The sequence below is a fragment of the Ranitomeya imitator genome, chromosome 10, assembly GCF_032444005.1.
Source record: "Ranitomeya imitator isolate aRanImi1 chromosome 10, aRanImi1.pri, whole genome shotgun sequence".
NCBI lineage: Eukaryota > Metazoa > Chordata > Amphibia > Anura > Dendrobatidae > Ranitomeya > Ranitomeya imitator.
The window spans coordinates 68,036,386-68,051,267 of NC_091291.1; the positions used below are offsets into that span (position 1 = coordinate 68,036,386).

The window sequence follows — 14,882 nt, forward strand, 5'->3', positions numbered from 1 at the left end:
TCTTTCAGGTTACATTGTGGGCTGTAGATAAGCCCCTGATGCCGGTGGGCTTAGCTCAACTTCCATTTTGGGGGTGACAGGTTCCCTTTAAGTAGTTCTGTGTTTTATTCATATGCAATTGAGGCTTTAAGTTCTCTGGGTGTGGCAGCTCACTTAAGGGGTCACTGGCCTGTTTAATTTGTTTCCCCTCTCACCACCCGCATCATTTAGCTTGATTGAAAGCTCATTGTCTATATGACGTCAGGCAACGGGCAAGGAAATCAAATTGAGCTACCAATCAAGCTAAAGAGGCAAGTACTGGACAGGGAAACAACTTATGGAGGCCATGGCTTGTGGAGTCTCCTGTCACACCCAGAGCACTTAGCATATAATTTGTGTATGAATGAAAATGCTAATTACTGGGAAGTGCAGCCACAGATAGAAGATATGAAAGTGTCAATGGATTTACATTTCAAAGACCTGCTTGACCAATGTTCATTTTGGAAAAGTTTGATCTCACTCACAGATTCCCTTTTTTTTTTTTAAATGGACATTAGATATAATTGAAGACAAGGTTGTGACGGGATTTAGTTTTTTGTTTTTTCTTTCTTTTCATGATGCTCCCTCAAATGCTCAATAAACACCAGGGATCCAACTTACATTGCTTCTTATAAGGCTAGATTCATCATAAAGTAAGATAGTAGCACAGATGTCCCTTATCGGGGCTATGCCCTCCCAGTCTATTCCTACACACTGAGAGTAAGCAGCTCAGAAGCAGGAAGTCTCACACAGTTGTCAAAATAGTGATACTGCAGAGAGACATTACTTAAATCTCCCGTTATTAAAGGGAGCCTGATAGGTCCCTCATGTGTATTTCTTTCTAAATACCCTGCCTAACAAGTCTTTTTACATTCTGTTTTTTTTTTTTTTTAAATTTCCTTTTAACTAATTGATGGGGGGGGGGGGTGTTTCCCCAGACTAGTCCTCCCACTCAGCATGCTATTTTGGCCCCTATCACACAAGACTTCCACTGACAAAATATTAACCCCTTTACCCCCAAGGGTGGTTTGCACGTTAATGACCAGGCCAATTTTTACAATTCTGACCACTGTCCCTTTATGAGGTTATAACTCCGAAACGCTTCAACGGATCCTGGTGATTCTGACATTGTTTTCTCGTGACATATTGTACTTCATGATAGTGGTAAAATTTCTATGATAGTACCTGCGTTTATTTGTGAAAAAAACGGAAATTTGGCGAAAATTTTGAAAATTTCGCAATTTTCAAACTTTGAATTTTTATGCAATTAAATCACAGAGATATGTCACACAAAATACTTAATAAGTAACATTTCCCACATGTCTCCTTTACATCAGCATAATTTTGGAACCAATTTTTTTTTTTGTTAGGGAGTTATAAGGGTTAAAAGTTGACCAGCAATTTCTCATTTTTACAACACCATTTTTTTTTATGGACCACGTCTCATTTGAAGTCATTTTGAGGGGTCTATATGATAGAAAATGCCCAAGTGTGACACCATTCTAAAAACTGCACCCCTCAAGGTGCTCAAAACCACATTCAAGAAGTTTATTAACCCTTCAGGTGTTTAATAGGAATTTTTGGAATGTTTAAATAAAAATGAACATTTAACTTTTTTACACAAAAAATTTACTTCAGCTCCAATTTGTTTTATTTTACCAAGGGTAACAGGAGAAATTGGACCCAAAAAGTTGTTGTCCAATTTGTCCTGAGTACGCTGATACCCCATATGTGGCAGTAAACCACTGTTTGGGCGCATGGGAGAGCTCGGAAGGGAAGGAGCGCTATTTGACTTTTCAATGCAAAATTGACAGGAATTGAGATGGGACGCCATGTTGCGTTTGGAGAGCCACTGATGTGCCTAAACATTGAAACCCCCCACAAGTGACACCATTTTGGAAAGTAGACCCCCTAAGGAACTTATCTAGAGGTGTGGTGAGCACTTTGACCCACCAAGTGCTTTACAGAAGTTTATAATGCAGAACCGTAAAAATAAAAAATCATATTTTTTCACAAAAATTATATTTTTGCCCCCAATTTTTTATTTTTCCAAGGGTAAGAGAAGAAATTGGACCTCAAAAGTTGTTGTCCAATTTGTCCCGAGTACGCTGATACCCCATATGTGGCAGTAAACCACTGTTTGGGCGCATGGGAGAGCTCGGAAGGGAAGGAGCGCCGTTTGACTTTTCAATGCAAAATTGACAGGAATTGAGATGGGACGCCATGTTGCGTTTGGAGAGCCACTGATGTGCCTAAACATTGAAACCCCCCACAAGTGACACCATTTTGGAAAGTAGACCCCCTAAGGAACTTATCTGGATGTGTGGTGAGCACTTTGACCCACCAAGGGCTTCACAGAAGTTTATAATGCAGAGCCATAAAAATAAAACAAAATTTTTTTCCCACAAAAATTATTTTTTAGCCCCCAGTTTTGTATTTTCCCTAGGGTAACAGGAGAAATTGGACCCCAAAAGTTGTTGTCCAATTTGTCCTGAGTACGCTGATACCCCATATGTGGGGGGGAACCACCGTTTGGGCGCATGGGAGGGTTCGGAAGGGAAGGAGCGCCATTTGGAATGCAGACTTAGATGGAATGGTCTGCAGGCGTCACATTGCGTTTGCAGAGCCCCTAATGTACCTAAACAGTAGAAACCCCCCACAAGTGACACCATTTTGGAAAGTAGACCCCTAAGGAACTCATCTTGATGTGTTGTGAGAGCTTTGAACCCCCAAGTATTTCACTACAGTTTATAACGCAGAGCCATGCAAATAAAAAATATTTTTTTTTCCACAAAAATTATATTTTAGCCCCCAGTTTTGTATTTTTCCAAGGTTAGCAGGAGAAATTGGACCCTAAATGTTGTTGTCCAATTTGTCCTGAGTACGCTGATACCCGATATGTGGGGGGGAACCACCGTTTGGGCGCATGGGAGGGCTCGGAAGGGAAGGAGCATCATTTGGAATGCAGACTTAGATGGATTGGTCTGCAGGCGTCACATTGCGTTTGCAGAGCCCCTAATGTACCTAAACAGTAGAAACCCCCCACAAGTGACCCCATATTGGAAACTAGACCCCTCAATGAACTTATCTAGATGTGTTGTGAGAACTTTGAACCCCCAAGTGTTTCACTACAGTTTATAACGCAGAGCCGTGAAAATAAAAAATCTTTTTGTTTTCCCACAAAAATTATTTTTTAGCCCCCAGTTTTGTATTTTCCCAAGGGTAACAGGAGAAATTGGTCCACAAAAGTTGTTGTCCAATTTGTCCTGAGTACGCTGATACCCCATATGTTGGGGTAAGCCCCTGTTTGGGCACACAGGAGAGCTCGGAAGGGAAGGAGCACTGTTTTACTTTTTCAACGCAGAATTGGCTGGAATTGAGATCGGACGCCATGTCGTGTTTGGAGAGCCCCTGATGTGCCGAAACAGTGGAAACCCCCCAATTATAACTGAAACCCTAATCTAAACACACCCCTAACCCTAATTCCAACGGTAACCCTAACCACACCTCTAACCCTGACACACCCCTAACCCTAATCCCAACCCTATTCCCAACTGTAAATGTAATCTAAACCCTAACCCTAACTTTAGCCCCAACCCTAACTGTAGCCCCAACCCTAGCCCTAACCCTAGCCCTAACCCTAACCCTAGCCCTAACCCTAACCCTAGCCCTAGCCCTAACCCTAGCCCTAACCCTAGCCCTAACCCTAACCCTAACCCTAACCCTAGCCCTAACCCTAGCCCTAACCCTAGCCCTAACCCTAGCCCTAATGGGAAAATGGAAATAAATACATTTTTTTTTATTTTTCCCTAACTAAGGGGGTGATGAAGGGGGGTTTGATTTACTTTTATAGCGAGTTTTTTAGCGGATTTTTATGATTGGCAGCCGTCACACACTGAAAGACCCTTTTTATTGCAAAAAATATTTTTTGCAATACCACATTTTGAGAGCTATAATTTTTCCATATTTTAGTCCACAGAGTCATGTGAGGTCTTGTTTTTTGCGGGACGAGTTGACGTTTTTATTGAAAACATTTTTGGGCACGTGACATTTTTTTATCGCTTTTTATTCCGATTTTTGTGAGGAAGAATGACCAAAAGCCAGCTATTCATGAATTTCTATTGGGGGAGGCGTTTATACCGTTCCGCGTTTGGTAAAATTGATAAATCAGTTTTATTCTTCGGGTCAGTACGATTACAGCGATACCTCATTTATATCATTTTTTTATGGTTTGGTGCTTTTATACGATAAAAACTATTTTACAGAAAAAATAATTATTTTTGCATCGCTTTATTCTCAGGACTATAACTTTTTTATTTTTTTGCTGATGATGCTTTATGGCGGCTCTTTTTTTGCGGGACAATATGACGCTTTCAGCGGTACCATGGTTATTTATATCTGTCCTTTTGATCGCGTGCTATTCCACTTTTTGTTCGGCGGTATGATAATAAAGCGTTGTTTTTTGCCTCGTTTTTTTTTTTTTTTTCTTACGGTGTTTACTGAAGGGGTTAACTAGTGGGACAGTTTTATAGGTCGGGTCGTTACGGACGCGGCGATACTAAATATGTGTACTTTTATTGTTTTTTTTTTTTTATTTAGATGAAGAAATGTATTTATGGGAATAATATATATTTTTTTTTTTTCATTATTTTGGAATATTTTTTTTTATTTTTTTTACACATTTGGAAAATTTTTTTTTTACTTTTTTACTTTGTCCCAGGGGGGGACATCACAGATCAGTGATCTGACAGTTTGCACAGCACTCTGTCAGATCACTGATCTGACATGCAGCGCTGCAGCCTTCACAGTGCCTGCTCTAAGCAGGCTCTGTGAAGCCACCTCCCTCCCTGCAGGACCCGGATCCGCGGCCATCTTGGATCCGGGGCTCGAGCAGGGAGGGAGGTGAGGAGACCCTCGCAGCAACGCGATCACATCGCGTTGCTGCGGGGGGCTCAGGGAAGCCAGCAGGGAGCCCCCTCCCTGCGCGGTGCTTCCCTGCACCGCCGGCACATCGCGATCATCTTTGATCGCGGTGTGCCAGGGGTTAATGTGCCGGGGGCGGTCCGTGACCGCTCCTGGCACATAGTGCCGGATGTCAGCTGCGATAAGCAGCTGACACCCGGCCGCGATCGGCCGCGCTCCCCCCGTGAGCGCGGCCGATCGGCTATGACGTACTATCCCGTCCAGGGTCAGATAAGCCCAGGGCACCTCGACGGGATAGTACGTCTAAGGTCACAGAGGGGTTAAAGGCTGCAACTGATCAGCAGGCATGTGACACAAAAATGTCAGGAGTCCTGCTGGGCATAGCAGAGCCGACAAGGCATTGAAGTGATTAAGCAGGGTATTCTAGCGCTGGACAGCCCTTTGCATTGATAGTATGTTTAGTTATATGTTAAATTCTGTTTTATTTTTCAGTTTTGTAAGCAACAGCACTCGATACAAGGCTCCATTCAAGTTTTAGGTGATGTTCACGCTGCCATATATTTACCTTTGCTGCTACAAACAAACAAACTGCACTGTGCTGCACTCACCGTCCCTGGGTCCCGGGCGAGTCTCCGCCGCTGTTCCCAGTATGAGGCATTGGCTGTGGTTCTGACGTCACCTTGATCACATACCAATCAGTGAGCTCAGCGACTCAGTTGAACAGTTTACAAGGCAATGGCACTGTCAAGGTGCCGTCAGATCTGCAGCCAATACCAGACAATGGGGACAGGGGAGAAATGTAACTGAAAGGGAACAAGCCCATTAACGTTTGTTCAGAGCCTCGTTCTGCAGTTCCATCACGCAGTGAAGTCATTAGTGTCTGTCTTACAGTGAATTTCAGCAGCCCCTGATGTAGCCGACACTATCGGAGCTGTGCCATGACATGGGAATAGAGTTTTAAATGTTACATTTTGTTTAATAATTGACAGTATTTTTTGTAAGTTTTCAGTCCTCCCTTGGGAGTTCTATACGCCAGAAAGTGTAGTTAATATCACTAGCGGGTGTTATCGGGCCCAGGGTGTCGGGCAGGCTAGAAGAGATGAGTGCAGCCGCTGACAGTGTGCTGACAGGTGCAGGCAGCGCAGATGAGCGGGCGGACCCCAGGCCATGGCTCTTCTTACTACACCCTAACTACATTGTTATGTTTTTTATACTATCATGTGTCTCAATTAAACAACTTTTAAAGTCAATAACAATGGCTTTTACATTACATTTCTTGCTTTTTCACTAGGTAATTACGGTATTTTGATTACTTGAAAGCATATAAATGAAAGCAGCAATTATTAGTCCTCTATTACCTTACAAGGTATCACCTAACTACAGCATAGGCGATGACTGGCAGATCACTGGAGCCCCCAGAATATCCCTGTAGATAGCAGAGCGCTGCGTCGCTTCATGTATAGACCATGAATGGCGTGGGCTGCCAGTGATCAGCCAGCTAGCACCTGTTCTGCGGGTCTGTAAGTACCTGTTCAGATGGGAATATTTCTTTAATGCAGTGGTGAATTTTTCCTTTTCTATATTGCTGCATAAATATGAAGAATTGTCATTAATTTTTACCAAGCTTAAAGGGGTGGTCCTCTATTTGGACAATATTTTTAAGATCAGTACTCCACCTTGTAAAATAAAAATAAGTCACCTCCCGACATTGTTATGCCACGTGAGCCCTGCAGCCGGTCCGCGGCCGCTCCTGGCTGGTGCACACTCACTTCTCTGGACCAGGATGAAGACGTTTCAGTGATTCAGCACAGTAGCGCCTCTGACTGGTTACAGGGCTTAAATGGCATAACAATATCGCCGGTAAATTACTTTATTTAAAAAGGGGATGTCCAGGTAGAAGACAGTAACTTGCACAGGTAATACTGTGTAGAAATGTGCGCTCTTGGTTGTTTCACCGTGTGTGTAATGTGCGTGGCATACTATAAAGCAATTATTAGTAGCAATATTTTTACATAACAGATAAATAAGAAAACCTGTATAACATTTTTTTTTTATTCTAAGGCTTCTGAAGATAAAAAGAATGAATTGGAGCAGATGGAGTTTTATAGCTGGGGAGATTTTCAGTCCTTTCTGAATATGTGGTGTGAAGAACAGAAAATTCTGTTTGTTATACGTAATTCTGTACCTCTGAGTAATGAGGACGTGAGTAATGATCTGCTGCAGTCTCTAAAGTACAGTATGGTGAACCTTGGCTGCAGTAGTTATACCAGGTAATTATTATTGTTTTATTATTATTTATGTAGCACCATTAAATCCATGCTGTTGTATATAAGAATTGTTAACATCAAAACACAAATATCACAGTTGACAAACAAACAATGGTAGACTGGTACAGAGGGGAGAGGATTGAGTTTGTTATTTATTAAGTGGGACAGGCATGAAAAAAACTGAAAATGTCTGCACTGGCGCCATACACATCAACTCTTCATTTAACTCAACATTTCATTTTGTCAGTATTTCTTTTTTATTCCCTATGTATATATTAGAGGTGCAATTTCTTCTTGAGTTTTCTTCTGACTTTCAGATGTGACTGAGAACTCCAGTTGAGAAAATATGGTCTAGAGATGATTTAGGTTTAAGGGGAACCTGTCGGGTCCCCCATGCCCTCCAACCAACCAGTATTTGTATATTCCTTGCTAAATACCCTGCCTAACCAGCCCTTTTTACTGTTTGACACATAAACAGATGTTTACAAAATATCTTTTATAGTCCATTTTTACTATGCTAATTTAATATTGAATAGTGGATGAGGCGTTTGTTTCCCCAGACTAGTCATCCCACTCATCATGTTATCACACCCTTGTGGGCGCGATAACATGATTTGGAAGAGTCGGCGTCATCACCTATTTTCTGTAAATCTTGAGCATACAAGTGACCTTCTTGCCTACATGTCTTTCCACCTCTGAAGCCGGGTGTAGTCTGGAAGTTAAAACAGCTGGCGTACGTGGAGTAACCGGGGGTCAGCTGCTGGAGCAGATATTTCCTTCCAGATAAGCGCAGTACATCTCTTCAGCGCGGAAGCGTACACCTGACTTCAGAGGCGCAAAGACATGTTGGCAAGAGACTCACGTGCATATGCAAGATTTGCACAGTATGCGATGACTCCGGCTATTGTAATACATGTTATCATGCTCACAGTGGTGTGGTAGCATGCTAAGTGGGACGACTAGTCTGGGGAAACTAACGGCTCATCTGCTAGTGAAAAGGAAATTTTCATATGAAAAACTATCTGTAAAAAGATTTTATTGAACATATATTTATGTGTCAAACACTAAAAAGGGCTTGTTCGGCAGGTTATCTAGCAAGGAATATGCAAGTTCTGGTGGAAGGGTAGGGGGGACCTGCCAGGTTCCTCTTTACCCCTTTCTGACATCTGGCATAATAATACGCCAATGTTAGACACCCTCCATTTGATGTGGACTCCGGCGGTGAGCCCACATCTTTCCCGACACATGTCAGCTGTTTTGAACAGCTGACATGTGCCCAGAACAGCCGCAGGTGGAATTGCGATCCACCCACAGCTATTAACCCTGTAAATGCCGCTGTCAATCTTGACAGCGGCATTCAACATGCGCTTCCGGCAAGCGAGCCAGAAATCCGCCCTTTAGTGACCCCCGTCACGTGATCGCGGGTCACCTAGCAAGTCAGCAATTCTGCTACATACAGGTGATCTGATCATCGCTTGTATGTAGCAGAGCCGATCGAGTTATGGCAGCTTCTAGTCTCCTATGGAGACTATTGAAGCATGCAAAAAGTAAAAAAAAGTCTTTAAAAATATAAAAGAATAATTTAAAAGTTCAGATCAGCCCCATTTAAAATAAAACAAAAAAAAATCAAACATACACATATTTGGTATCGCCACATTCAGAATTGTCCGATCAATATAAAAAAAAATTCACCTGATCACTAAACGGTGTGACGAGAAAAAAGTCAAAACGCCAGAATTACGTTTCTTTTTTTGCTGCCGCGACATTGCATAACAGACGATCAAAAGATGGTATCTGCACCAAAATGGTATCATTAAAAAATATAATTAGACTTACCGGTAATTCGGTTTCTAGGAACCTTCCACGACAGCAGTATCGGAGGATGTCTCCCGACCCTAATAGGGGACAGGAAACAAAGAGGTTAAATACCCCTCCCCTTCCTGCAACCACCAGTGTTTTTTCTGGACACAGTAGCATGTATAGTTACCACTTAAGTGCAGGAATCATCCAATAAGAATATCAGATAGGGACGGAAATTAGTGCTGTCGTGGAAGGTTCCTAGAAACCGAATTACCGGTAAGTCTAATTCTATTTTCTCCAGTCACCTTCCACGACAGCAGTATCGGAATGATACCAATTGGTAATTTCTTTAGGGAGGGACAATTGCCTGCAGAACACGTCTGCCAAACGATAGGTCCCTATTGAAATTTAGCCTGTAATGCATGGTGAATGTCTGGACTGACGACCAGGTGGCAGCTCTGCATATCTGCTCAGACAATGCGTTCCCTCTCTCTGCCCAGGAAGTTGAGACTGAACGGGTGGAGTGAGCTTTCAGCGATGACGGGGGTGCAAGCTTCTGGGATGAATATGCAAGATAAATGGCCTGTTTGATCCAGTTAGCGATCATACTTTTCTTTTAGCTGCTTTTTTGCCTTTATTTCGTCCTGAGAACTGGACGAATAGGTTTTTGTCTATCCTCCAACCTTCCGTTTGTTGGAGGTAGAAGAGGACCACTCTGCGGACATCCAGAGTGTGAAAGGCTTCTTCCTTTGGTTTAGAGGGATTTGGACAGAATGAGGGTAGAACAATATCCTGACTTCTGTGGAAGTCCGAGACCACCTTAGGCATTAAGGAAGGGTCTAGCTTAAGGATTATGCTATCCATGGTTATTGTTAGGTATGGCTCCTGTACTGACAAGGCCTGTAGCTCTCCTATACGTCTAGCGGTAGTGACTGCTACAAGGAAGACCGTCTTGAGGGTCAGGATTTTTAAGCTGATGGCTGATAAGGGTTCACAGGGGTCCCCGGTCACACTATTTAGGACAAGGTTTAAATCCGAAGGAGGGGTTTGGACATTGAGCCTAGGGCAAATCCTAGTTGCAGATGTCATGAAACTTCTAACCCAACGGTGGCTTGCTAAATTCTGATCAAAAAAAGAACCGAGTGCCGACACCTGAACCCTTAGGGTGCTAGGCGAGAGCCCTAACTCCAGTCCCTTCTGGAGAAATTCCAAGATTTGTGCAATATTGGGTTGGAATGGATCGGGTTTGTTTGGGAAACACCAGGATGAAAATTTTTTCCAAACCTTGCCATAGATGGCGTTTGTTATTGGTTTCCTACTTTTTTTGTAGAGTTTGAATTACGTCATCTGAGAGACCTCTGGCTCTCAGAATCTCGGCCTCAGTAACCAGGCCGCCAGTTTCAGTCTGTGTAACTCTGGGTGTAGCAGGGGTCCCTGCTGAAGGAGGTCGACTATCTGAGGTAGAAGTATCGGGCCTTCCAGAGACATGTCTGTTAATGCGTCGTACCAGCTTCTTCCTGGCCACATCGGTGCTACCAGAATCGTTGTGACTTGGTCTGCCCGGATCTTTTGTAACGTTCTTGGTAACATAGGAATTGGCGGGAAGGCGTATGCCAGAGCAAACTTCCAAGGGTGGGAGAAGGCATCCAGTCCCTGTGCTTCGCTTGAGGGGTTGAGGGAGAAGAAAGTGCTCGACTTTGTGTTTTGACTGTTGGCAAACAAATCCACGTTGGGACTTCCCCATCTCCGGACCAGGGATAGGAATACCTCTTGGTTTAGAGACCATTCTCCAGGATGGAAATCTCTCCTGCTGAGGAAGTCCACCTGGGCATTGTCTGATCCCTTTATGTGCACTGCCGTGATGGACAGGAGGTGTTTTTCTGCCCAGGAAAAAATCCTTGCAGCGGTTAACTTCAGGCTGGTGTATTTCGCGCCTCCCTGGTGTCGGAGGTAGGCCATTGTAGTCGTGTTGTCGGACATTACACGTACATGGTGACCTTGGATGAGGATAGATGCGGCTTTTAGCGCCTCCTCCACCGCTTTTAGGTCCCTCAGATTTGAGGAGCTGGACCTGATGTTTGGGGGCCACAACCCCTGGAAATGGGAACCTTCTATCATGGCGCCCCAACCTCTCTGGCTTGCATCTGTTGTGAGCACCTTCAGAGGAATTTGGTCCCAGCTGACTCCTCGTTGAAGGTTCTGGGAGTACAGCCACCATGAGAGGGAGGATTTTACGTGAGTGGGAAGAGGAATCCTCCTGGTTAATGCATTCTGGTGTCCTTTTGAATGCATTAGGATGTGGGACTGAAGGACTCTTGTGTGGGCCTGAGCCCAGGAGACTGCTTGGATGCAAGACGTCGATGAACCCAGGATTGACATCGAGTCTCTTAAGGTCGGAGTCCTCTGACTCCTGAACATGGAGATCCTGTGGACGAGATCGACTTGACGGTCCCTGGGTAAGAAGGACATTCTTTTCCTCGAGTCCAGAAGAACTCCAAGGAATTTTTTCCTCGAAGATGGATGGAGGTCCGACTTCTCCAAGTTCGGAATCCACTCCAATGATCTCAGGATATCCAGGACCTTCGCCACATCCTGATTCAGACGAGGAATGGATGGAGCGACAATAACAAAATCGTCTAGGCACGGGATGATACAGATCCCTTGTTGTTGGATGAAGATCACTGCTTCTCACATGATCTTGGTAAAGACCCGTGGAGCTGATGAGACTCCGAATGGAAGGACATTGAATTGATAATGGCTGACTCGATGGTTTTGGGCCACTGCAAATCTGAGGAACTTCCTGTGGTCGGGATGTATCAACACATGATAGTATGCGTCCCTCAGATCTAACGTAGCCATTACCCAGTCCTGACCAACAGCGGGATTGCTGATCTGATTGATTCCATTTTGAATCTTCTATATTTGATCACCTGATTTAGGGGTTTCAGGTTTATGATGATCCGGTGTTTCCCAGAGGGCTTTTTTTTTATTTTTATTTTTTTACCAAAAATAGGTGAGAATAGTGACCCTCTCCCATTTCCTGAAGAGGTACCCGGGAGATTACTCCTGCCTGAAGCAGACCGAGAATATCTGCAATCAGGGATTCTCGAAGGTGTGGAGATTATAGGGAGGTAATTGTTACACGGTGAGGAGGAGTACTCTCGAATTCTAACCTCAAGCCTTCCTGTATGGTAAGCAGGACCCACTGATTTGTGGTGATGGCCTGCCATTGGGAGAGAAAACCCGAGAGTCGGCCCCCGACCGGAGAGCAGTCATTGTTTCTCAGGGGTCTGCTGGTGTTGGGATATTCCTGGTTTTACCCCCTTTGGGGTAGCTCCACCGACCCATTTTACCTTTACCCCTGTAATCTCTCTAGGGTACCTGCTCACGGGAGGGACGAAAAAGCGTTTCCTAGAGCTTCTCTGCTCCGGAAGAGCTTTCATTTTATCTGTAGCCTTGTCTAAGATGTCATCAAGGACTGGCCCAAACATATAATTTCCCTGAAAGGGAATACCACACAGTTTGGACTTAGAAGTTATGTCACCTCCCCAGGATTTAAGCCATAGAGCTCTCCTAGCGGAATTGGAGAGAACTGCAGACCTAGCGGCTACCCGTACAGATTCAACGGAAGCATCCGCAAGGAACCCTGTTGCCTTTTGAAGATGTGGTAGGGAATTCAGAATCTCTTCCCTTGATGTACCCTGAGAAAGGTGATTTTCTAAGGTACGTAACCAAAGAAATAGGGATCTGGCAACACATGTTGAGGCCACATTTGTTTTCAGTATATTAGTAGATGTGTCACAGGATTTCCTTAGTAAGCTCTCGATTTTTCGATCCATAGGATCTTTGAGCAGAGAGGAATCCTCAAAGGGTAGAGCCATTTTTTTGGTTACCCTGCACACCTGTACATCTACTTTAGGCATTTCCCATAAAGAACAGTCTCCATCAAGAGGGAAACGATTCTTTAATTCTGATGGGACACTCAAACCTTTCTCAGGTAGGCCCCACTCATGAAGGACAAGATTTTCAATAGTTTCATGCATAGGGAACCCCTTCGGGGTCCTAGGCTTTAACCTCCCAAACATATCATCCTGAACGGAGTGGCTCGCTACCTCCTCCTCCACCCCCATGATGCCACTCACCATGGAAATTAGCTCTTCCATATCTTCGGAAGAGAAGAGATATTTATCAGATTTGGGGGTGGAAGTAGAACCCTCATTCTCCCAAATGTCCTCTGAACCCGAGGTATGGATTTCACCAGAGTCAGAATCAATAGGAGCCATCTTCCTTTTCTTAGAAGGAGGGGGCTGTGGTTTCGGGGCCTGAGACAGGGCCGCCATAGAGGACAGAACGTCCTGTCTGATGAGGGTTCTGATGCTGTCCAGAAGATAGGGCTGTTCACTACGCAGTACTTCATCCGTGCATGGTTGGCAGAGCTTTTTCTTATAAGTGGAGGGAAGCTTGGACGCACATGCAGCACACTTGCGGCTGGGCATCTTATCCTTTCTAGGGGCAGGGACCTTGTCTCCCTAAAACGAGAGAGAAAGGTGGACTAAGTCACTTCATAATTAACTGGACAGCAAGGGACCTCATCCACTACTTACAGTAGGAGGGTGAACGCTGGGCTCTGCAGAAGCAGAGTGCATGGGTTTGTCGCCGTCCATAAGGTCAATCAGTCACCAGTCACAGAAGGATATAGACAGAAGCCTTACCTGGAGGCTTCCCCTGACCTGGAATATATATATCTCGAGGTCGCCAACAAGTTTAGTGCTCCTCCTCCTCCCTAGGGTCCGTAGGGGGTGATGTCAGCAATGCCCTTCATGGCTGCCGCAGGATCAGGACGCTGGCCGGCGCGTGCGTGTGCTCCAGCGCATGGAGACGAAGCCAGAAGTTCGGGAGCGTCACTTCCGGTGCATGCGCGCGGCCTCCGGCAGCAGCGAGGAGGGAGGAGAGAGCCGGGGAGCTACAGAAGGACCCCGGTGCACTTCACCGCCCTGCTTTACCCCACGATGAGGTGCAGAAAGGGCGGGCTAGGGGTCCCAAGTCACACGGCAAACGCGGAGATGGGAGCAGTCACAGCAGGAGGAGAGCAGAGGCCCCGACCTCGACTGCCCGGCACATGAAGGTAACAGCGCTTCCGAACGCCGGCCACGGCAGCACGATCAGAGAACCTCTTCATGCCCAATAGGGGACAGGAAAAACACTGGTGGTTGCAGGAAGGGGAGGGGTTTTAACCTCTTTTTTTCCTGTCCCCTATTAGGGCGGAGAGACATCCTCCGATACTGCTGTCGTGGAAGGTGATTGGAGAAACATCAGCTTGGCACGCAAAAATGAACCCTCATCCAACGCGAGATCACGAAAAATGGAGACGCTATGGGTATCGGAAAGTGGCACAATTAATTTTTTTTAATTTTTTTTTTTTTTTTTACAAACTTTGGAATTTTTTTCACCACTTAAAGGGAACCTGTCACCCACAAAATCGACAGTGAGCTAACCCCACCGGCATCAGGGGCTTATCTACAGCATTCTGTAATGCTGTAGATAAGCCCCTGATGTAACCTAAAAGATGAGAAAAAGAGGTTATATTATACTCACCTGGGCGGGCGGTCCGATGGGCGTCGCGGTCCGGGGGCCTCCCATTTTTATAAGATGACGTCCTCTTCTGGTCTTCACGCTGCGGCTCCGGCGCAGGCATACTTTGTCTGCCCTGTTGAGGGCAGAGCAAAGTACTGCAGTGCGCAGGCGCGAGGGCAAAGTACGCTGCAGCATGAAGACCAGAAGAGGACGTCATCTGATGAAGATAGGAGGCGCCCAACTGGATCGCGACACCCATCGGACTGGACCGGGACCGCCCCTGGGTGAGTATAATATAAC

At 45.1% G+C, this 14,882-nt stretch overlaps 1 protein-coding gene across 2 annotated transcripts in view; it reads left to right on the forward strand.

Moving 5' to 3' along the window:
* Window positions 1-14,882, forward strand: part of ZSWIM9 (zinc finger SWIM-type containing 9) — a 93,351-nt gene that overhangs the window by 31,871 nt on the left and 46,598 nt on the right. For both annotated transcript variants that reach the window (XM_069741929.1, XM_069741930.1), the window contains exon 4: window positions 7,003-7,211. In XM_069741929.1, coding sequence (XP_069598030.1) covers window positions 7,003-7,211 — 209 coding nt within the window. The remainder of the gene's footprint in view (window positions 1-7,002; window positions 7,212-14,882) is intronic.